Source organism: Cryptotermes secundus, unplaced genomic scaffold, assembly GCF_002891405.2.
Source record: "Cryptotermes secundus unplaced genomic scaffold, Csec_1.0 scaffold634, whole genome shotgun sequence".
NCBI lineage: Eukaryota > Metazoa > Arthropoda > Insecta > Blattodea > Kalotermitidae > Cryptotermes > Cryptotermes secundus.
Window position 1 is genome coordinate 1,342,354 of NW_019737091.1, and position 24,708 is coordinate 1,367,061.

General features: G+C 40.8%; 2 protein-coding genes across 2 annotated transcripts in view; one reads left to right on the forward strand and one right to left on the reverse strand.

The window, feature by feature from the left end:
• The window catches only part of LOC111870153 (bumetanide-sensitive sodium-(potassium)-chloride cotransporter), a 92,878-nt gene extending 81,421 nt beyond the window's left edge, over nt 1-11,457 (reverse strand). Inside the window, exon 1 of the mRNA XM_023862205.2 lies at nt 11,049-11,457. Within this exon, the coding sequence (XP_023717973.1) occupies nt 11,049-11,363 (315 nt within the window). The 5' untranslated portion in view covers nt 11,364-11,457. The remainder of the gene's footprint in view (nt 1-11,048) is intronic.
• An 8,215-nt stretch (nt 11,458-19,672) lies between these two features.
• LOC117282762 lies at nt 19,673-24,269 on the forward strand (the record flags this gene model as incomplete). Its single annotated transcript, XM_033753693.1, has 3 exons — nt 19,673-19,935; nt 21,905-22,187; nt 24,082-24,269. Coding segments are annotated over exons 1-3 (734 nt in total), but the record flags the coding sequence as incomplete, so codon positions are not given.
• Between the last annotated feature and the right edge of the window lie 439 nt (nt 24,270-24,708).

A 24,708-nucleotide genomic window follows, 5' to 3' on the forward strand; every position in this document is an offset into this window, starting at 1 on the left:
CAGTCACCCGACTGCCACAAATCTGGCCGCTGAGCTCCAAGTCACTCCCGACAGCTCCACAATTTCTTCAGTGGTCCGTCGTCGATCTTCCTTGATGATTTCACGAATTTTTTCAACATTTTCATTTGTTCGGGCCGTGGAAGGACGACCAGAACGAGGTTTGTAACTGTTTTCGGTTGTCCAATTTTCCAAAGCATTGGAAGGAAGCAAAAGTTATAACGTTACCGAAAACCGATAAGGACCAAAAGTTCCCTCAAAATTTACGTCCGATTAGCCTCTTGTCCACAACTGGTAAGTTATTCGAGGAAGTTATCCTGAAAATAGTCCAAAGACACATTCAAGGAAGAGACCTGCTTAATACAAGACGGTTTGGTATTCGTGCCCCTCACAGCATGACACTTCAATGTATGTGTTTCACGGACCACGTGGACTAAAATTTCAACAATGACATGTCTATGGCTGCTGTATTCTTGGATATTGAAGAAGCATCTGATAAAATATGGCACCTTGGCTTGCTATAGAAATTACCGGAATTAAAATTTTCTATCAGTTCGTGCAAGCTTATCAGGTTTTTTCTTTCTCAGAAAATTCAGAATTTCGCTCGGAGATGAGCTATTTACACCAAGAGATATACAAGCAGGGGTGCCACAAGGTTCCGCCCTGTTCCCCATATTTTACAGTATGTACGTATATATACGCATGTGATATTCTTAAACACCTGGTGCCTAGGTCTCTTTGCTGACAACACCTGTATACATTCGACAGACCACAAAGAAAATTATGTTATCAGAAAGCAGCAGCGAAGTCTCTGTGTTACTGAGACGTGGTGTGAGCGCTGGAACATGAAAATCAACGAAGAAAATACTCAGGCCATCCATTTCTCTCATAGGCATAGCCTCTGCGGCTCATCTTACACTGAATGGACGGAATATCCCCTTCGTGAATAATGTAAAATAGCTCGATGTAATCTTCGATAAGAGGATTACGTGGACACTGCACATAGAAATGACTAAAGCCGAGGTTAGATCAATAATGACTTATGTTTGCCCCGCCTGGGAATTTGCGGCAGATATTCACCTCTTACAATGACAGCACCTCTAAACAAGGTTCTCCGAACCATTTATAATTTTAAAGGTGTACATAGATTCGCGATTTGCACATGGCTTTCAACCTTCCGTGTATATACGATTATATAACAGAATTGTACAGGAAACAAGCAGAGGTCATACAGAACACGAGAACGATCATGTTAGCAGCACAGGACAGATCGAAGAGAGACAAAGAAACATAATACGTTTACACTTGTCGGCGGTCACGCTTACGACCGTTCAAGTGACTGAGCTGCCGTTGTGGCATAAGATAAACGTGATAAGCATGATCTGCTCTGCAAAGCCTGGAATGACGAAGGACATGTATTCAGTATATAGCAAAGGGAAGAATTTTCAATAACATGCTACATGTGCGATGCTTACACTTGACGAAAGGCAAAGCGTATTCATAAAACACAAACCCATCCTCTCGTTAGAGAGGATGTTACAAAAGCACTATGACCGCAAAGATTAATTTGCAGAAAAAAAAAGACTGGTAGTGAACCGCAAGAGGTTTGGCGCCAAGATGAACTGACTGGCAGCAAGCCTTCAGTCGTAATGTGACCCTCACTCTCTGTGACTGAACTTGGTCAGACTAAAAGGACGAGACATTCCATTTGTAAATAATGTAATGTATCTTGTTGTCATCTTCGACAGGAGGATGACATGGAGAAGCCATGTAGAAAGGACTGTAGCCAGTGCCTTGCGCACGTACATGAGGATCTATTCTCTATTTAAGTGTAGTCACTTATTTTATTGCTAGTGGGGTGGGACTTGGTACAAATATTTTTTTTCCCCTTGGCACTACAGCCCCAGTGGGCCTAGGCCGACCTCCATGAACTTCTCCGTTCACTTCGGTTTTTCTAGATTTTACACATTCGATAAGACTCCTTGGGCGGGTGATCAGCTCGTCGCAAGGCATCTACCTGTACAAAAACACAGAAAAACGCACACACACAAACTAAACATGCATGCCCTGAGTGGGATTCAAACCCACGATCCCGGTTTCCAAACGAGCGAAGAGAGTACATGCCTTAGACCACTCGGCTACCGTGACCGGCAGTACAAATATTAAACTTACGTTTTACAAAGCTCTGATTAGGTCATTTATAACTTATGTCTGCCAGACCTGGGAGTATGGGGCGGACGCCTAACTCTTAAAACTACAGCGCCTGCAGAAGAATATTTTAATTCTTGACAGGTTCACACCGGTCCGTGAACTCAATGTGGCTTTTAAAATTCCCTACGTGTATGACTATAAAACTAAAGTATGCAGGACACACGCAAACGTAATCCTAAATCATGTACACTCAACTGTACATAGTACTGGACAAGGAAAAGCCGTGCGAAGGAACTGTCAGAGGCTTAAATTTTGCGGTCAGGCCTACGGTCTTTTAGCTAACTACAGCTTCAAATAAATTAAATGAACTAAGGCATAACGTGCTGCACAAGCCTGCATTGACAGAAAATCTCTGTATATACGAGTGTATATTCATTCATTCATCAGTAATCTGTCAAGACGACAGGTCCACAGTCTCTTCCAAAACAGTTCCTCCACTTGATGCGATCTAGAGCTTTCTCCTTCAAATGAAACATCTCGCATACATGGTATCTCTGGTTTTGGAAAGAGACAATCCAGGAAAAGTGATAATGTGGTAGTTCTTCCACTTGCTTTCCACATCGCAGTACAATAGGCGTTCAAACCACTCTGGTCACGCCTGTTGCTATACGAACTTGAACCATCTCGAGCATTATTTACTCTGTGCTTCAAGTCGCTGCTGATGACGCTGCTTCCGGCATCAGTTTTTGGTGTCTCTCTTCGTCTGATGCCTACCCTTTGACCTGTCCAGCAAGGGAGGCCCTGCCAGTAGCTACGCTACCGCTGGTATAGCTCTCAGGGTCCTTGGCATACTCAAACCCCCTCACCACGATTAGGTGGAGCCACCAACGAGGGGGACGAGTGTATATTATATGTTACTTAGTACAGTGCAGTGACAAAGGATGTACAGAGTCTGTAGTGACTTGGGCACCGTGACAGCGCGTGTATGCTGTTGCTGAAACTACAGTGAAAGGTAACATAACGCCTACATAGAAAGACCGACATCTCTTACGCTGAAGATGATGCCCATTTCTAAACACGTGCATGCCTAAGAGAGAACAAAAGTCTTGGATATGGTTCTGGAGGAAAGAAGCTAGGAACGTATGTGCTGGCGAAGGCCAGCAGCAATTTAACTGACGGACCGACCAAACTGGTGATCCTACTAACTCCGACCGCGACAAATGACAGGCCCGTCCTCTCGTTAGGGAGGGCGCCCCTCATCGGCAAAACCGCAACTATCTGATAGAAATAATTATCTTTCAGATGGGGCTTGACAACAAGACTGACTGGCCGACTGACCGTCGGTCGTAATGTGACTTTGACCCAGACTTTGAACTTGGTCATCTGGTTATTCTGAGAGTCAGTGAGTGAAAATGAATTATAGCCATGTGTCCCATGGAACTCGAAACCAAGAAGCACTGTGCTGGCGAAGCCCAACAGCAAGTTTGCAGTCAGTCAGTCAACTTAGTTAGAGTCATGAGGAGTTTCGAGACAGCCGCCATCCGGTAAGGACATGAATAGTGAAGCTGTGAAATCTACGTACATTGCTGATAGCCAATGCAAGACAACGACTGAAGTCATAGAAGGTTTCATGTTTGCTGGAGTACAGTGATTTGTAGATTGCATATATTTGTGAGTCTGTTAGAATTTATTGTAGTTACGAGTTACAGATGTTCAGTAAATCCAATTATCATTCACTAGCATGTGACAGTATGTTAGCAACTGAAGGTGAAAGCAAATATTTAACAGGGAGGAAATATTCAATGCTCAGAAAGTCGATAACTATCTATCACCGCATATGTCCCAGTTTGCTTTAAGTAAGAGCGGATTAATTCAGAAGGATCTCATTATATCGAAGAAAATACATTCTTTGGGGCCTGACATACTAATTCTCAGTTTAACTACCAGGTACGGGCAAACAATTTCAAGTTGTATACAAACTAACATACACGTGCACTTTTCAAATTTTAAAATATTTTAGTTGATTATTAAATGATGCTGCCTCGAGGACATATAGCACGGTAATGATATGATGATTAATAACTGTGGTCAGATGAGAAATCCAGGGGAAACCAAAAGGCTCTGGGAAAACGTGTCCCAGTTCTACATCCATCACTCCAAATCCTACACGAGCTGGCCTGGGATCGAATGGGGCAGCCGCGTTTGAAAGCATGTTACTAACTGCCTGGCTTATGGCGCATTCCCTTAAGGTTTTGGAAACAAAGGGGGTGGGTGGAAAATGTTCTTGAGATTAACAAGGACAAGAACATCCTGATTTTATATTCCTCTTTTCATGATCACAATTAATTTGATTTGTGAAGAATTTCGTCTTCTTGGATGTGACGCCGTGTAGATCTAGTGTAAAACGACGTTCCTCCGAAACGTCGGTTTATACTACATCTACACGGCGCTATATCCCATAATACGGCATTCGTCATAGTTACCGTCGTGAAAACCTCAAAACTTGACTTCCGTTTAGTATTACTACATTTCTCGACTGCCGGGGTCACGCGGTAGCGTGGTTGGTTGAGGCACTGTGCTACAAGCCGGAAGGTCGTGGGTTTGAGTCCCGATGAGGTCATTGGATTTTTCAATTGACCAAATCCTTCCAGCCGCACTATGGCCCTGGGGTCGACTCAGCCTCTAACAGAAATGAGTATTAGCAATCTTCCAGGGGGCAAAGCGGGGCCAGCGCGTGAGGCTGACAACCTCACCACCATCTATGAACCGATTTTCTAGAGAAAATGTGGGAGCCTCGACGTCTCACATTGCAATGGACTTCCACGGCCTAGTACAGAGATAGCTTTACATTTCTGGTCAATGGAAGTCGCCCGATATTCTAGAACAATAACACAGCGTTTCGAGAGATGAATCTGCTGCCTCTTCAAGTGAAAGAAATCTAATCAGATGCTTTAGAAAGATCTAGTCTCTGTCACCCAGTGCGGTAACTCGGACTAGCTTTCTCTAACGGATCTAAATGAGTACGTACTCTTCATATGAGTAGGGCAGCAGATCTAGCTCTCGAAACGTTGGTTCTTTTATTAGAATATCGGACGAACGATAGCTTCCAGAAACCACCGCCAGAGCCCTACAGACTTGAACAATTTTTATTTATTATACTGAAATGTAATCCTTGTTGATTTGTTTACTCTGCAGCACGGTAAAAATTATTTAATTCGCCGTTGGTTGAAAACATGGTGTACTTAATTTCCGATACATTTCATTTAATACAAAACGTAGTGTACCACATTTCTGAAACTTGTAAGCAAATTCAGCCGAGGCATTGTCAAGGCGAAGGAATTAACAGTGAGATCATATTCGAACTAAATTTTTTTAATGCTAGTGGGGTGGGACTTTCTTACTTACTTACTTACTTACTTACTTACTTACTTACTTACTTACTCATGGAGCTGAGCTCTTCTGGAGGAGCCGCACCTTATGCAGCTACTCAAGAATTTTCCAGCATTTTATGGAAACCCCAGGTTCATTACCGTGTTCACAAGAGCACTTCACTGGTCCCTATCCTGAGCCAGATCTACCCAATCCATACCATCCCATCCTATCTCACTAAGATCCATTCTAATATTGTCCACCCACCTACGCCTTGGTCTTCCCTGTGGTCTCTTTCCTTCTGGCTTTCCCACCAATATCCTATACGCATTCCTCGTCTCACACATTCGTGCTACATGACCTGCCCACCTCCTTGACTTGATCATTCTAATTATACGTGGAGAAGAGTACAAGTTATGAAGCTCCTCGTTATGCAGTTTTCTCGAACCTCCTGTCACTTCATCTTTTTTCGGTCCAAATATTCTCCTCAACACCCTGTTTTCAAACACCCTCAGTCTATGTTCCCCCCTTAATGTCAGAGACCAAGTTTCACACCCATACAGAACCACAGGCAAAATTATAGTTTTGTATATTCTAATTTTTATGTTTTTGGACAACAGACGAGAAGACAAAAGGTTCTGCACTGAATGGTAGCAAGCATTACCCGAGTTCAATCTCCTCTTAATTTCCTCCTGAATCAGGTTTCGATCTGTTATCGTTGTTCCCAAATATCTGAACTGCACCACATTTTCAAAACATCTGTTTCCTATCTTTATGTCATGATTTTGCTCTGCATTTTGGTGACGAGACAGTAACATATACTTAGTTTTCTCAGTGTTTACTTCTATATCAATCTCTTTACTTGCGTCAATTATAGTAGGTGTGTTTTTCTTTATGGTATCTACATTATTACCCAGTAGATTCACCTAATCGGCGTAGACCAACAACTGATGTGTTCCGTATAATTTCAGGACTAAGTCCCTTGTACTGTGGCCACTTCTGGCCTATTGTACCAGCCCCAGATGATAGGTGAGGGTGATTGTGGAGCAACTGGTGGAATGAAGATTGGCAGGGAAACCGAAGTACTCGGAGAAAACCTGCTCGAGCACCACTTTGTCCACCACAAATCCCACTTGACCAGACCCGGGATGGAACCCGGGCCGCTGCGATGGGAAGCCAGCGACTAACCGCTTGAGCTATGACGCGGCCTATATTCAAACTAAGAACAGTGGAATATCAAGGTACACAAAGCTATATTATTTCCGGTATTTTTTATTTGTGTGAAATACGGCGTCTTGCTCTGAGGAATAATACGAGTTACATGCTTTTGGAAACAAAATGACGAGAAAAATATTTTGGTTTAAGAAGGACAAATTTCAGACGTTATTTACATAACAAATTACACAGGATATATACTTAATAATGAAATTAAGAACACTTAAAAGAGTCTTGGCATAGATAGAGAACATGCATTCAGAATTTCGGTAGGCAAACATTCATTTGTAGTAGCAATAAGGTGGTGGAGGATATCATTAAGATGGGTTTAGGGAGATAAGTTTGTAAGGATGGAGCTGGCTAAGGAATATATAGGCTTTGGTATTAGATGTGTACATATTCGAGCTCTTGATTAGAAAATCTGGAAATCTGAACACAAATATTAATTTCAAATTTATCGAAGTTAGACAAGTTAATATGAGCACGGCTTAGGATTCAGATGAATCATAGTGAGTTAGCTGTATATATATATGCACAACATGAATCATCATGGCGGTAGTGAAAGGAATTGTTTGGATACAGAGATCAGCGTTCGTACGTTCGATTTTTATTACATTGCATATAAACTCAGTTTGGATCAAAGGTCAACGAGTGACTGCGTTTCTATCGGACTGTTATCTCTGTCTATCATGCAGTGGCATCGGTTTCAAATAAAACATTAATATAGTATGCTCTATTGACCCTATCTGTTTGGGAAAACAGTTGCAAGTCATGTTAATAACGGCAGTAACAGACTCCTGTCTCCCTCTGTTCCAAAAATGATAGGCTATTATCTTAAACATCCAATAACTTTCTTTTCGAGCTATCGTACGGACTATGAACACGGAGCGCTCTCTATTAAACTATTTATTTTATTGCTAGTGGGGTGGGACTAAGTCCCTTGTACTGCGGCCACTTCTGGCCTATTGTACCAGCCCAGGATGATAGGTGAGGGTGATTATGGAACAATTGGTGGAATGAAGATTGGCAGGGGAAACCGAAGTACTTGGAGAAAACCTGCCCAAGCGCCACTTAGTCCACCACAAATTCCACTTAACCAGACCCGGGATCGAACCAGGGCCGCCGCGGTGGAAAGCCAGCGACTAACCGCTTGAGCTATGGCGGGGCCGAACTAACTAACTAACCACCATGAAAGAGACTCATTCTTCAGATGTGAATAGTCTCTCGGATACTCAAGAAATTACCATTCACGAAACCTGAAAGTAAAAAGTATAAAAGATAAAGCTATCTCTGTAAGAGGCCGTGGTGGCCCATACGGCTGTGAGACATCGAGACTCCCACATTTTCTAGAAAATCGGCTTACGGATGGCGGTTAGGTCAGCCTTACACAATGGCCTCCTTTTCCTCCCAAGAATTTTACTGGTACTCTTTCCTGTTAGAGGCTGAGTCGAACCCACAGCCATAATGCAGCTGGAAGGATTAGATTAATTTTAAAATCCAATGACCTCATCGAGATTAGAACCCGCTACCTTCCTGCTTGTAGCAGAGTACCTCAACCAACTATGCTACCGCATGCCACCGAAACCTGCACGTTCATTACAATATTCACAACAGACCATCACTAGATTCTGATTGAAGCCAGATGAATCCAGTCCACACACAACATCCTTTATCTTGTACCAGGCACATGAAAACGGGTGTAAGATGACGTTCCCACAATACACAGGATTAAAACTTCTGGAATAACACAAACTATGGAATATATAAAAGGTCTGTCACAGTGAAAGGCGCTAGTGAAAATTTTCCGACGAGAAGGAAGAGTACGCACGTAAACAGGTTTTCTCTTGAGATTTCAAAGTTAAGAGAAACGATTTTAATGTGGTTACATCTATTACAAACAGCAAATATGTGGTGTATACTTATATTGTAATAGGGATATTCAAAGTATCATAGTGTAAGCAAAGTAAGGAGCCTGAAAAACATTTACGTGTCATGAATAATATTTTCTAAAACTAAATCACAACGAATTCGGGGCTGAATTTTTAGTACGCAACGTAGTCGAAGGGATTTTGAGGCCAGCCATCGTGTTTGAAATTTAATTGGGCTACCTAAGTCATACAAGGAACTGCTTGAATTGTAAGTTGGAAGGGGGCTATGATTGTTTCCTTCACATCACTCGCAATTCTTCATATTACTAGACTATAAATAATCTGTGCAGCTTATAAGGAGTTGTTAAATTAAGCAAGAAACTAATGAGAAATAACCAAGATAAACTAAAAGCATGTTTGTTGCCATTATATTAAGGTGAAATATTTTAAATCTGTTGGAAGTTTCCAAACATGAGCAAATATTTATGTAAAAAATTAAACGACTATATTTTATTGCCCTTTTGTCCCTGAAGGTGAGTTGAATTCCTACTCAACTCAGACATCAGAGACAAAAGTTAACATCCTTGAAAATATAATAACTTATCAGATTACATCGTTACTTTCCTACGACAGCTACCGAATGGTGTATACCGCCAAGTAAAATTATATTAATGACATTTGAATTGATTCATTTGTGGAGCTGATCCCTTCTTGAGAAGCAAGCAGCTACTCAAGAACTTCCCAGCATTTTTTGGAACGCGAAGGTTAATTACCGTGTTCACAAGAGCCCTCCACTGGTCCCTATCATGAGTCAGATTAATCCAATCCGTACCATCCCATCCTATCTCTCCAAGATTCATTCTAATATTGTCCACCCACTTACACCTTGGTCTTCCTAGTGGTCTCTTTCCTTCTGGCTTTCCCACCAATATCGTATATGCATTCCTCGTCTCCCTTATTCATGCTACATGCCCTGCCAACCTCATCCTCCTTGACTTGATCATTCTAATTATACTTGGAGAAGGGTACAAGTTATGAAGCTCCTCATTATGCAGTTTTCTCCAGTCTCCCGTCAGTTCATCTCTTTTCGGTCCAAATATTCTCTTCAACACCCTGTTCTCAAACACCCTCAGTCTATGTACCTGCCTTAATGTCAGATACCAAGTTTCACACACATATAGAGCCACAGGCAAAATTATAGTTTTTTATATTCTAATTTTCATGTTTTTAGACAGCAGACGAGAAGACGAAAGGTTCAGGACTGAATGGTAACAAGCATTACCCAGATTCATTCTCCCCTTAATTTCCTACTGAATCAGGTTTTGATTTGTTATAGTCATTCGGAAATTGAACTGATTACTGCTTTAAATTTTAAGTTATATTGCTCGCACACGATTTGCAATTTGGTATCTTCTGTATGGAAAATGTATATACAGCTGTCTGCAGATTAATTTGTATCCTTGATTTCGTGCATACTTATAATGGTTATCAGAAAATCAGTGCGTTACTGCAGGAACACTTGCAGACTTGCAGGCAGACTCGGGAGAGGATACAACTCAGTTTACTGCTATTGCCTTGTGCACATGGGTGAATGAATGAATGAATGTATAAGGGGTGGGCCTTCTTGGCCTTTGCACCGCGACCACAGTGATCTATTGTGCCTTTGCCTCGTGCACATAGGTTACGAGATAAATTACCGCTATATATATTCGAAGAACAATAATTATCAATGATAATGAATATGTATTTATACTAGATATGCGTAGTGCTGATGCTTTTGTTACACACGTCTTAGATCATAAGACGGATAGCCAAAATGTCAAACAGGATTAAATCCAAACAAACAGCTCCTACCCATATACTACAAATGTAAAATGAAAGGGAAATTTTGATTTAATAGAGAGCAAAAGAAGATATTTCAGTCACAGAATTAGCACTGTAATTAGTTTAATCGGTGCAAATTTCTTTACATATATTAAATGCTTGGCATACTCAAGTATGCCAAGGACCCTGAGAGCTATACCAGCGGTAGCGTAGCTACTGGCAGGGCCTCCCTTGCTGGACAGGTCAAAGGGTAGGCATCAGACGAAGAGAGACACCAAAAACCAAAAACTGATGCCGGAAGCAGCGTCATCAGCAGCGACTTGAAGCACAGAACAAATGATGCTCGAGATGGTTCAAGTTCGTATAGCAACAGGCGTGACCAGAGTGGTTTGAACGGCTGTTGTACTGCGATGTGGAAAGCAAATGGAAAAACTACCACATTATCACTTTTCCTGGACAGTCTCTTTCCAAAAACAGAAGATCACATTAAGTGGAGGAACTGTTTTGGAAGAGACTGTGGACCTGTCATCTGACAGTTACTGATCAATCAATATTAAATGCTATAACAGATCAATACAGGAACTCTGTAAACTCTTGTATTTGTAAATAGTTGTTTTACTGTACCTTTTCTGGAATATTTCTCTCGTGCAGTTCATCTAGTGTTGGCCGATATTGATGCTGAATCGAAAGATCCCTGTAGTGCTCTACCCTTGGTGGTACTTCCCTCGTCAGCTGACCCCAACTTTTATAACGTGAGTCATACACATACGAATACTGTTGGTTAGGAGTTGACGATGTCATATAGTCATTTTCCTTGTCGTCGTTCTCTGCATCTACTATATCCACTTGAAAACGAGTAGAGCCATTTTCATCAATATCCTGAAGCTCCTGCTGTTCTCTAAAATCAGGATTTTTTGCTGGGGTTAAGTTGCTGTTCATTTTTAGTCTTTCCGTCGTCTTGTCGTGTTCACGGCTCGTAAGGCAACTGAACAGCGCGCTTCTCAGACAGAGCCAGTCTGAGTCCTACATCATATAAATGCTCTCATACGCAATGAAAGCTGGGGAGTACTGTGTTGGTTTCATATTTCGCCAACAGATGGCAGGTTCTTACGTACCCATCATTTTCATGGTAGCTTCACATTTGTTGTGATGTTCATTTGATTTATGCGTTGTTAGCGGTTGCTAGTACGTATATTATTTCGAATGATGAATTGCGAATGTTACAAAGGAGAGAGATGACAGTTCGGTTTCTAAAGCGAAGTTGAAAGGAAAATATAAAAATTGACAGGTGGGTTGGTGTTACTTAAATTATAGTGTACACTGATGATGTGAGACCACATGCAGTATGCGCGATACATCTTCTTTTATGTTATATATTTAATTGTTCTTTTCAGAACTGTATTGAGAGGCTATCTATGTTTACACATTACAGGCACATATTTAGGAAGGTGGCAGAATTTCACCTTCTACGTGAGTAGAAAGCAACGTGTAGTAACTACAGAAGCGAAGTGTCACAAGAAAAGTTCGCAGACGGAAGCTCAACTTTGGAAGAAATCGAGAATAATTGTGCCACAATGGAACATATTTTGTGCAAAGGGAAAGAGGACCATGTCGTCGGTGGCTCGCTTGAGTAAGGGGTACCATACCTCTCTGCTATTTCAGCATTAAAATTTGGCTGTGGTCAATCTCAATGTGTTCCGCCCATTAAACCGGTTGTCAAATCATGTAATCCTGAGCCGATTGTCCATCCAATCCTGGGCACTGCAGATGCTTTGGAACTTATAAAGCCGTGGTTACTGATTATTGGCCAGGTTCTTGGGCGGGATCCAGAAATTATGGAAATTGTTGGTAGCAACAATTTTGCAGATACCAACCACATTATGGAACGCTGCTCGTAACCGATGCAGGTGGTTTATTCATGGTTACCAAGAATCCGGAAACAATTCGAAATTATCCCGTGGGTGTCATATTTACGCCGAATACCACAGAATTTAGCAGATTGGCCAGAGCTTCTACTCAGTAAGTAGTGGGAAGCAATGTGAAATCCAGATCCTGAACGTATGAGATCTCTAGCGGTGGCCCTGGGAACTAATATCGTATTAGTCCATGAAGGAACGTCAGTCGTGATCGTCTTGACCGGTCTTGACTGTCATGATTTCCATTGGCTCCGATGGTGTCGCTGGGATCAAGTGTGATACCCGAGGAACTGATTGGCGTTGCGGAGCTCAAAGTCTCGGTATATTCTACTGCTGGACGGTCCTCAAAGTTGCCTGTGATCCAACAGAATATGTTTCGGATTTTCCACAGGTTTTATGCCGCGTATGCTACACATCGCTTTACGAGGCAGTGCAGCTAACGAGCCGTTGCCAGGAAGGGCCGCAGTGCTCTCACAGTATATATGTTGGAAGAGATACATCCTGTGTTTAAGGCTCTTTTTGAAAACTGCTCGCTTGTACTTAAAAATTAGCCGATAAAAATTCGCTAGGTGGAATCAATGTCTCATACGATCATGGAACCAGTATGATTCCATCCTTTTCTAAGTTATTTCTTAGGTGTCGTGTCGAATCACTTAAATCTTACACAGAATATTTAGTAAGCGCTTTAAAGTAGTTTTCTTGCCGACAATATCCGTCGTCGTTTTCAAGGAGCAGGAGAAATGTATTTTGGAGAAAGGAATGATAATCTTGCGGGCCACATGCTGCTCACGTGCCCCGAGTCAGACAACCCTGATCCAGATATTTTATAGAAAAACCCCAACCCATGGCCCAAGTAGTAGAGTATAAGGTGTCCGCAAATGCTCCATCAAAATATAAGCAGTGTATTTGCCATGTGAATTATTCCATGCACGCTACGGTCTACCCTACGTGATGCGATATGATTCACTTCACACCACTGTTCTAAAGAAAAATATACGTGTAACTTGGTGTACTTCTATTCACGCCGCTGGTCTACCTTACGTGTGATGCTGTATGATTCCTTGCACGCCACTGATCTACCCTGCGTATACTGCTCTTTTATTGCATTAACGCCTACCCTTTGCATATTGAGGCTTGCTCTCCGTTTACTGCGGGAATGAGAGTGCGTCATTGATCAGATAGTGACGCAGACTGTTATGTCATCATTATAAAGTTACTAGATTGCATTTCTACATATTTCTAATATCTGTACATCGGTGGGAAATTCAAACAAATTTACACAAAAATTTTCTTCCTTAAGGTTGCCTACGCAAGGCGTGACGTACGCTGGTTCTAGGAGTAGATGGATTTCATGTTTCTGTTCACACCACTGGTCTTGATATCAAGACCAGTGGTGTGAACAGAAATAATAATAATATATGCATATAATGTATATATGTAAATAATATAAATGTATGTATACATTTCGTTGGGGCCATAGACAATTATTACAACATTTAAAACCTTATTTATGTACCATTCAAAGAATTATGGGCTAAATGAAAATGAAAGCTTGTAACAAAACTGATAACATGTAAAAATCGTTATAAAAAGAATACGCGGTAGCGTAGTTGGTTGAGGGGCTATGCTACAAGCCGGAAGGTCGCGGATTCAAGTCCCGATGAGGCCATTGAATGTTTTTTCAGTTCACCTAATCATTCCAGCCGCACTATGGCCCTGGTTTTGACTCAGCCTCTAACAGAAAGGAGTACCAGGAATTAATTAAATAATTTTCCTGGTGAGTAAAGCGTGGCCGGCGCGTAAGGCTGACAACCTTACCGCCATCTTTAAGCCGATTGTCTAGATAATGCGGGACCCTCAACATCTCACAATCCTATGGGCCTTTACGGCCCGGTACAGGGACAGCTTTACTTTAGTTACATTCTTTTACCTTGATGCTCAGTAACGCTTTCAACTGTTCTCATTAAAGCAGCTCTGCAACCTACATGCTCTGATTCCTGAACATCTGTAGTGGAAAGAATGTACGGTATATTATATATACTGCCATGAGTAGGTAACTAATGTTATTAAACGTATGGTATCCTCTCGTCACACATTTACTGCACGGAGAATATTTTACAGAAATAATTGTTACCACCACGCCTAATGTGTTTTTATCACTACATAAAAATTAACTCCTTCATGTGGCAAATTCCATGAAGCAGAAATATTCTTGAGAAGCTAAAAGTCACTTCACTGGTCAGAAACTTTCCTAACTTCTATATAACACATTCCACATCTCATTCTGTTTATTTAGCATCAATTTCAACACCATTCTCTCATCTACACCCATGTCTCCTAAATGACCTCTCTTTTTTTTCGATGAAATTTTTATGTGTGTTGGTCATCCCTTTATATGCTCCATACGCCTCCCACCTTACCCGCCTTTATCTGACGACTGTAACAGTACTGGTTAAGAGAACAATTCATGGAACTCCACAGTGTGTAATTTTCTACCTTCTCCTGTTACTTTTTCTTCAGTCCTAATATTCTCCTCGGCACTTCGTTCCCAATAATCTCAATGTTCCAACAGCGAACAGGTAAGATGACAGAATATTATATAAACCAATGTTGCGACGAGGCGTATCTGCCTCCAGATCTGTTGATATAATGATATGCCAAGAACTATTTCGTACGCCTTCGGGTCACCAACTATTTGTTCTTGTTTTGTTTGCGCATGATTGATGTTACACAAGAATATTACAAGCTGTGTGACTGCAAGTTCTCACGGCGGTGGCTGTGAAGTTTATCGTTTGCAGTGTTTCGGTGGAACACTTTCATGACGATACAGTACTCTTCTACTCTGCGGATAGAGGCAGCAGGTTCTTCCGAAACTTTGGTGACGGTCGATACAGAGATACATGACAGAAAACACTAATTTTAATATCTTAGTTCCTTGATTTGGGAATGTAGGAACAATCGAATGAGTAATAAAGGAATAAAAATATAAGAAGATCTTTCTTCGCATTGGTCTGCAGTCTCGTGTGAACCGTGTCACATGTTTTGAGTTCGTATTATTTTTCAGTATAGATACTTTTGAATATTCACTGAACAAGGAAAGCATTCCGTTCTAAAATTTCAATTTTCGAGAACTACGAACCAAAGAACCTGATTAATAATTCTTAATCTAAACCCCTTCCCAAAATATTTTTCTTTGAAAAAGTTAAATTTTCTACATATTGTGTGAACATCTCAGCAGTTCTGTACAGAGCCCTGTCGGTGTTTTAAACATGCAGGTGGGATAAGGTCAGTTGGCGGGGCAAGTCAAGAATTCAAGAGGAGACACTGAGTCTCAAATAGCAGTCACACAGAATAATTTGCCATCGCTTAAAGTTCAGACACGAATCTTGTGTATACCAAACTTTGTTGGATTATTTTAGTTCAAGGATAAGAGAAGTTTTACTAAATGTATTTCACGATTGATATGGTGCCCTACGTTTGGATCAAACTTCTAATTTTCGTTCAAGTAATTCACAAAGGAGAGTTTTTAATACGATAATAATATCATACTTTATATTGAGTCAGTATGACCCAGTAAAAATGAAGTTATATCAGAGATACAGTATTTGTTTACACTCACATTAAAACTGAAATAATTTAATTAAACTCGCAAGAAAGCCCATAATTTTACAAGGATTACCAATGCACTAAGTAAGAAGAAACTGCTGGTATTATATAGTTATAAACAGGAAGTATGAAGAAAGTCGTCTTCTGGGTTTAGGCGCCGTGTATTCTTCGTTTTGGCCGATGTTTCGGAGGAACGTAGCGAGAGCAGTAGCTCTCTGCATTCCAAGCCATTCACCTGCTCTGAAGACGGAGGCGATACGTTCCTCCGAACGGAGACAGATCCAGTCTCCGAAACGTCGTGGTTTTTTGTGTTTCACATACCAGACGATGGATGAAGTCCAAAATAAACCAAAAGAAGTAGTTTTATTTCTTGTTAAGGTTCTCAAGAATAAAACAAACTGTTGGTCTCTAAGAAATTTTGGGACTTTTCCACTCTAAATGCGAGCAATATCTCCAAGGTGTGCCACAGCTGCAGACAATATCTCCAGATATCTATGCGCGTTTTAATAAACACACTGTCTCCTTTGAGGATAATTTTATTTGTTTCAATCCTACTTAATGCATGGTTCGTATTACTGTATTACCGTGCTATCTGTATTGTTTTAGTTCGTATTTTTTAATTCTTGGTCTAGTTTTAAGTCTGGTTCTAGTTTTGTGCATTCAGCGACGGCCTGTAATAAGCTACTCGCTGTTGGCAAGTGGGACAGCTTACTTCGGAATTCTTTGGCAGACACAATATACGGCGATGGATTATGTTCACAACAAACATCATGAAAGTCGACCATACTGTTCAAAACACATCAGTGGATAAAAGCAAGTTTGCGTCTGGCGGCCTCATATGTATAAAGTTTCAACAAAGAAATCAATAAGAACACGAACTTAAAAATCAACTTGTAACGTGAGGACACCTCCCGCTTAGCAGATAGATACGGCTGTCACTTAAACTCTTCTGGGAAAAGGAAATACAATTCCACTACTAATCTGATGACTTCTCTACCGTGAGTCGGTCCCCAGAAATTCTTTTGTGAAAGCTAGAAGCACCACAAGATGTTCTGACACATTTCCTTCCACTCAGTTACACCGATATGAAAGATAGATCCGAACCCTTGTAGCGAAGTTTCTAACTAACTACCTCCATGGAGCTGAGTCCTTCTTGAGAAGCAGTCAGTTGCTCAACTACTCAAGAATTTCACAATATCTTATTGAACCCGAAGATTCATTACCGTGATCACTAGAGCCCTCCACTGGTCCCTATCCTGACCTACAACAACCCAACCCATATCACCCCATTCTATTTCTCTAAGATTCATTTTAATATTATTCTCCAAAAAATATCAAGTCTCTCCTAGTGGTATCTTTCCTACTGGGCTACCCACTGAAATCATATACGCACTCCTCATNTCAACCCATATCACCCCATTCTATTTCTCTAAGATTTATTTTAATATTATTCTCCAAAAAATATCAAGTCTTCCTAGTGGTCTCTTTCCTACTGGGCTACCCACTGAAATCATATACGCACTCCTCATACATGCTCCATTCCCTGCCCACCTCATCCTCCTTGATTTCATCATTCTAATTATTTTTGGTGAAGAGTACAAGTTATGCAGCTTCTCATTATTCACCTTCTTGTTTCATCCCTCTTTAGTTCTAATATTCTCTCAGCACCCTGTTCTCAAATACGCTCAGTATATATTCCTCTCTTAATAGCAGAGACCACGTTTCACACTCATACAAAACTCAAGACAAAATATTGGTTTTGTGTATTTCAATTCTTACAGTTTTCTTTTTAACATAACCACATTATTTTGTTTGGGTCTGCCGAATAATTCCTGCGTAAATGGGCAAATTATCCTCCAGTTGTTTCCGTACGGACCCTTCGTTCTCACGTCAGTTGTGGTGCGTGTAGTCTGCCCCAGGCGCTTTGCACTGTCCACTTCAATATCGGTGTGTGGCATACGTACACGCTTCTTCGCAAAAAAAGTCTGACTCTGCCAGAACTTTGTTACGAATTGTACACAGTGGCTCAGCTTCGCCGGTCCGTGAGAAAACCGAACTGCACATACTTAAGCTGCATTTTCGCTACGGCCTTCTGTCTCTTTATTTTCGATGGTCTTTCTCACTAAGAAAATCAGGTCGAATACTTAGTCCGATAATGGCTTGAATGTGCAATGAAATTATTGTCATTTTTTGGCGGTTTATTATCACTTTCCATTATCAGGTTATCCATTTAGTACAGAAATATACAATGTAAACTATTCACACCACTATTAATTGTCTATCACAATTCACTCACTTCCTTCTCTAACTGACCAGCACCAACGGAGACAACTCTTTTGTGCTCATGCGAAAAATTCTAGAAATGCCACAAAGCGAAGCGAGATATAACACCGTGTAGTCCGGTGAAAGTCAGCTGTTTCGGAGGAAGAACGTGACGCCAACCCAAGCAACAAACCAGCATGAAGCAGGCAGCAAGATTGCAGAGTTTATCAACAGCTAAGAATATTCAACATTTCCATCAGCACTGTGGGCTGCAGGACCATGAAGTGGGCCGAGAAGAAGAAAATGGTCCAGACAGCATCTGTCGACAATATACTGCCTACTTCTGCTCTTGTCGCCAAAATATTCGCCAAGTTTTGACGTCCTAACAGATATTCAGAGCGAAACAAATATGAAAGTAAGTTCCGTAAAGGAAAAATAAAAATACACAAGAAGCGACAGAATTCATCAAGAGTAACTGGAAAGATCTCACGAAAGGAAAAACAGATTTATTACTGTGTATGAGAACGTGAAAACGATTAGGGCAGAGTGCTTCCGGAGGGGCTAAAGTCAAGCCTGCCAAGTATTTGCCAGGCCCTTATGATACTCGAAATTTCATTACCATGTTTTCAAGAATTCTACACTGGTTCCTGTCCTGAGCTAGATGAGTCCAGTCCATGCCCTCACAACCTATTTGTTTAAGATCCATTCTAATATTATCTACTCATCTACGTTTAGGTCTTCCAAGTGACCTCTACCCTTCTCGTTTTCGACATGAGAAGTCTATCATTAAGTCTATACAAATTTAAAGTCACTATGGTGAAAGACGCTGAAGATCGTCCTTCGTTACGCTGCCTTCATGTTTCAGGTACTGTTGAAGATTTGGAATTAAGAATTACAAAGACTGGAAACTTAATATATAAAGTTTAATAAATATTTGCGACACAGGAGGTTGCCATCGGTAGCATCTTGTTCGTAGTAAGGCACAGTGAAATGTGTTAGATATTTTCAAACCAAAATTTATTTGTACATATGTTTAATTAAATAACTATATTTTTGTGAAACTTGATTTGTCTCCCTGAGGGAGTATGAAAGGCCCGGTCCTCTTGGCAAAAATTTTGGCGAAAGAGAAAATAGCATTCTTTTTAGGGGCGTAAAACATTTCGTTAAACAAAAATCTATGACGCATACGATAAAGAAACCTGAAATACATTTGACATGCAAGCACATATTGTCGAGGGGCATATGTAAAATTCAACACCAAATTGTACGTACTTTCTGGAGTTTGCCTGTGTTCCTTCAAATGACGATCACATATCAGAAAAGTGACTCAGTTTCTTTGTTAAAGTTGAAATTACACTGAACTACTAAAGAACCATCGGGCTCATGTGAGACTCCGAACGAAATTCCCTTCCATTATCTTCTACCTCTCATTGGAGTTCACAAGCACTTACATAAATTTCTGCAATGACGGAAGACGAACACAAGGCGGGTACTCGGTTCTTTGTGCTTGAGAGGCTGTGCAAGATTGCCGGAACGCCAGTGACTCCAGGCGAGGAGTCACACCTTTACAACCTGTACCGGGTGTTAGTTGTGATGAGTGGGTACCTCACACTCTTGACAACATTCATTGGCATTGCGAGGAATCTTGACGACATGGAATATGTCATGGAGGCTGCAAGGCCAGGTTTCGTCATGATAGACCTTATTTGGATGCATTTCCTCATCAGGTACACCCTCCTAGTGTTTAGAAATATTTCTTCCAAATGTTGGATATTAATATTAATATGCTTTTAAATGAGTTTTAGTGAGACTCTAACATAACCGATTAAACACTATAGCGATGCAGATTTACCAAATTTGAAAGCTGTTGACAGAATAACCCGGTGACACAAAGAATTCAAGGCAAAATGCGGTAGCATCTATGTCAAAAACCACTACATACCGGGTGATGCAAAAATAAATCATGCTTACGTAAGGATTTATTCAGTAGAGTTGATCCCGTACATAGAAAAATATCTCGAATTTTATAGATAGGCGTTCTACATTCATATTACTAGCTCTCTGAAAGTGTCAGATGACGCTACAAACCAACAGAACTACCACCAAATTCTCCATATTTAATCAATCAGTTTAGAATGTTTGGCTCGAAGTTAGTAGTTTATACACAAAAACTGAAGAGAAACATTTTGATCTCTAGGACAACACTGTCTTCATAAGTCTTCGTATTACTTGGACCGACATTTTCTCTTTTGTAATGTACAATGAAATTTAAATGAACCCCAGTAGTTCTCAAATAATTTGCTGTAAGAGCAGTGATCACAGTCTCGCGTTACTCTACAAAGTGCAGTGGATAATATATTATGTCAATTGCTTTAACATTAAAATCTCTGCATTATAACTCCACAGTACATAACCGTAAAAAAAACTGCTGTAAACATGCGATGTCTTGTATCATAAGCTAACATCCGGTCAACCATCGACCAACGAAATGACGAATTCACTCAGTAATCCAAGAACTGGGGTCTCATTCAACATCCTTTATGATAGAAAGTATGATTGAATCACAAGTAAAATGCCCATTTTTAACACTGAAAAATATTTTTTGTTTATGTATCAAACTGAATAAGTCTTTCTGTATGCTTACGTATTCAGTCTCTTTTTTTTACTTCTTTACAGAGCATGTAAGCCTGAATACAAGGCGACCCCCTATTTTCCCAACTAGAAGATTAGAAAAGGGGATTGAATTTCTTTATTTCTGACAATATTTGTCATTTAATTCTTGAAGTTGTAAGTAAAAGTAAGTGAAAACTATAATATTTTCACGTGTTTGAGTTTTTGATTGATTATTGAATTTATTGGACATTTTGACAACCCGTAACTACATTTCACAGATCACTATTACACATAGAATACTGTCCTCTGTCATGTTGCTTGGTTACGGTTCCCAACGTCGGACGTTACTCTGCTTCCGGTCTCACGTCCTTACTCTTTGATGACCAACTCTCGTCAAACCTCATACAGTCTGAGTCCGAGTCTTACGATACGACCGACGGTCAGTCGGCCAGTCTGTCTTGGAATAAAGCACTCATCTGGATCTTACAAATAGATTTTTATTACTGTTTCACAGTTGACAGACAGTTTGTTGATGTGTAACGCTCTCTCTGACAAGAGGACGGATCTGTCTTTTACAATTGCTGCTGACCCTCTCCAGCGCAGTCATTTTCGGGTCCGACTCCCGTGGGACTCACGACCATATTTTACTGTCTCAGATTCGAGACTTCTATTTTCGTCGCCTCCTACGGCTCTCAGGCAGTATTTGACCCGGCCTCCGTACGGGATAAGGAAATCATACAGCTGGTATTTCCTCCTTAAGTAGCCTCGGCAAGGACCGCTTTCACAGAGTTAGTACTAAGAGATAAGTGTAGTTTAGAAGTTACGTGTGTGAGCTCCTATATGTGTGGGATTGTCACTAACTGAAACGTATGTGCGATGAACTACATATTTTGTAGAACCCCAGTAACACCACTGGTAATAATAAATTGTAATTAATTAATATAAGCGAATGAAACGAAGAGAGACAGCACAGAACGCCGTCCATACCGAGGACTGAAAGACTAGAATAATGAAAAGAAATCATGACAAAGAATCACACTAATGAATGTAAAGTTGAAGTCCGTGTTCTCATATTTCTTTTAGCATTAAGATGAACGGAATACGAAATCTGCTGAGCATGGCTAAACGTTTCACCTGGTCCGAACTACAGACTAGAGATCCAAATACTGGTTCGCTCACCATGGCGGGATGGATCCAACGCATCCAACCTATGATGTGGCGACTGAACTTTTGTGACTGGGGAACACACCTTCTCTACTTCATCCTTAGAGGCGTTGCAGGCAATGGCAAGCCATTTTTCTTCAACTCGTGGTTCCCACTTGATACAGATGACATCGCATCTTACACACTGGTTATCATCATGCAGGTAACATATGACATATTTCTATGTGCAGTTGGGTGGATTTCTTTCGCAACGTAAGGGGCTTGCACGATGCAACGTTTCTAGAATTTGATTGCAACTATAATGAGATTTTCAGGACATGTAGCATGCATGAAAAGCATAAGAAATGCATACAGAATTACAGCCGGAATATAGGAAAAGACCGCTATGGAAACACATACGTAGATGGCACGGAAGTATAGTAAAGTAGACATTAAACGTGCATGATATGCGGATGTAGACTTCTTCACGCTGGTAACGTATAAAATCGTTTCTGTATCTGTGATCGGGTGGATTCCATTCATGATGAAAAAGTCTCTTGCGATAAAATGCCTCTACAAATACGTATAACTGTAATTATAACGAGGATTACATGATATAAGTACCAAGAAACCTGGCTAAAGCTGTAGTGCTTCTAATTGTATTTGAGAAGTAACCGCGATCCTGAATAGCGCAGCCGGTATAGCTACTGATTACGGACTGAACGACAAAGGAGTCGGAATTCGAGACCCAGTGGGGGATAAAATTTTCACTACTCCATGTTATCCAGACCGGCTCTGGGGCCCAACCGGCCTCCTATCCAAAGGGTACCGGGTGCTCTTTCCCCGGGGGTAAAGCGGCCGGAGTGTGAAGCTGACCACTCACCTTCAACCAATCCAGAGATCAAGAAAATATGGTTCTACACATTCACTTTCGAATTCACCTTCATGGTGCAGTGCTTAATTAGTTAAGCGAAGAGACAACTTAACTTCTTACCGAATCAAACCTCGGCCAGATGAGCAGCTGTCCTAACTGAGGTTTCGTTTTGTGGCGTTCCTGCGCCCCTTCAGATTAATGAAGGGACAGCGCGTAATCTGTAACATGAACGCTGACTCCCATATCAATCCCAATCTATTTTTCTCCATCATCCTATCATTTGACCCCTTGCAGCCTGAGTTATTGACAGACTCGTTAATGAACTACAAAGAAATAAAGTCAGAGCACGTATGGAAGAAATGAGAATTGCACAGAGAAAATTTCCAGGGGCGAGAAAACTTTGGGGATGTACACGTGTAGGTGGTATGATATTACTGGAGTATTCTTTGAAGCAATATTGTGTAAGATAGTAGACGTCTTCATCATACAGTTGTTTTCGCCATGAGAGACTTTGATTTAAGTTTCAGCAAAATGGTTGCATCAGATTGACGAAGAAGAAAACGAAACTTGAAGGGTTTTAGTACAAACAAGAAATACCATACTTAAATTGAAATCAATGGTGTCTGTGTGGATGTAAAATATTTGGATGGATGAACATAATATTCCTATTAATATTCGCATTTATACATTAAATGAATAGTGCGCAATAAACTCTAAACCAGATTTTCCAGTCGTATCATATATTTTAGAAGCCTGGGTCGAGGTACACAGTGATACAGTCTCCGTGCAGCGTGACGCTTGGCAACATACTATTTGCAGTGAGTGTCTATGCGTGATATTAGTGTAGTGTTTAATGTTACTTTCTTTGTAACCATTTGATGAAAACTTAATGTATTCACAAATGAGTAATAATACAATAAGCCCAAAAGATTCATTTGTTGACTTAGAAATAACAGAGACTGAATTGACTAAAGTAGTCCACAGCATAGTAAGAGAGTACATAAGCTATTCATAGGCTTCAAGAAAGCCTAGGTTTCAGTCAGGAGGGAAGTATTGTAAAATATTCTGATAGAGTTTGGAGTACTCATGAAACTGGTTAGGCTGATTAAAATGTGTTTAAATGAAACGTACAAGTATATGGGCTACGCTGTAATAGCCATTGGACAACGCTGCGCTTTTCATTATGCTATTTGCTTTGACTAATCTGTATGTAGCACAAGTTTATATGTGCTGTGTTTTACAGGCTCTGGGTAGTGTCATGATTGGCACCACACTATTCGCAGTAATGGGTTTGTATGTGACACTAGTGTCTGTTGGTTGCACCCAGCTGGAGAAGATTCAAGCAGCACTGTTGGACATTAAACAGCATGAACCGTCTGAGATGAACACACGCCTCGCGGAGTGTGTGACACACCATCAGTATGTCCTCAGGTTAGTTAGCGTGCCATTATATTGTCACATGTAGGGGGGTACGCCTGACTAATAACTGCGGATTCTAGATTTTATGATTTTGTGTATTTACGTCCTTCTCACAATTGCACTCGGTTATAACAGTTCACATGTTGAACCCTTTCTTGAGAACTAATCCCTCATTGTTCTCACTGTCTTCTCTGTCTGATTGGTTCTCGAACTTCAGCTACTCTGTTCTGTATTGAACTGTCGGATTCTGTATTCACTCTCCTTGGCTGTAGCTTCCGGAACTCTCCTCAGCTCACAGCTTCTATCACAGTCTTCTATCCTCTGTTACCTTCGGTGGTCGGACGGTGTAGAAGATACCTTCTTGAAGGGTTCTGTTTCGCTTTTCTGATCTGACGGAATCCAGCATACTGGCCACGTCCGCGTTGTTCCAAGAACGTGTTTTATTAACAAT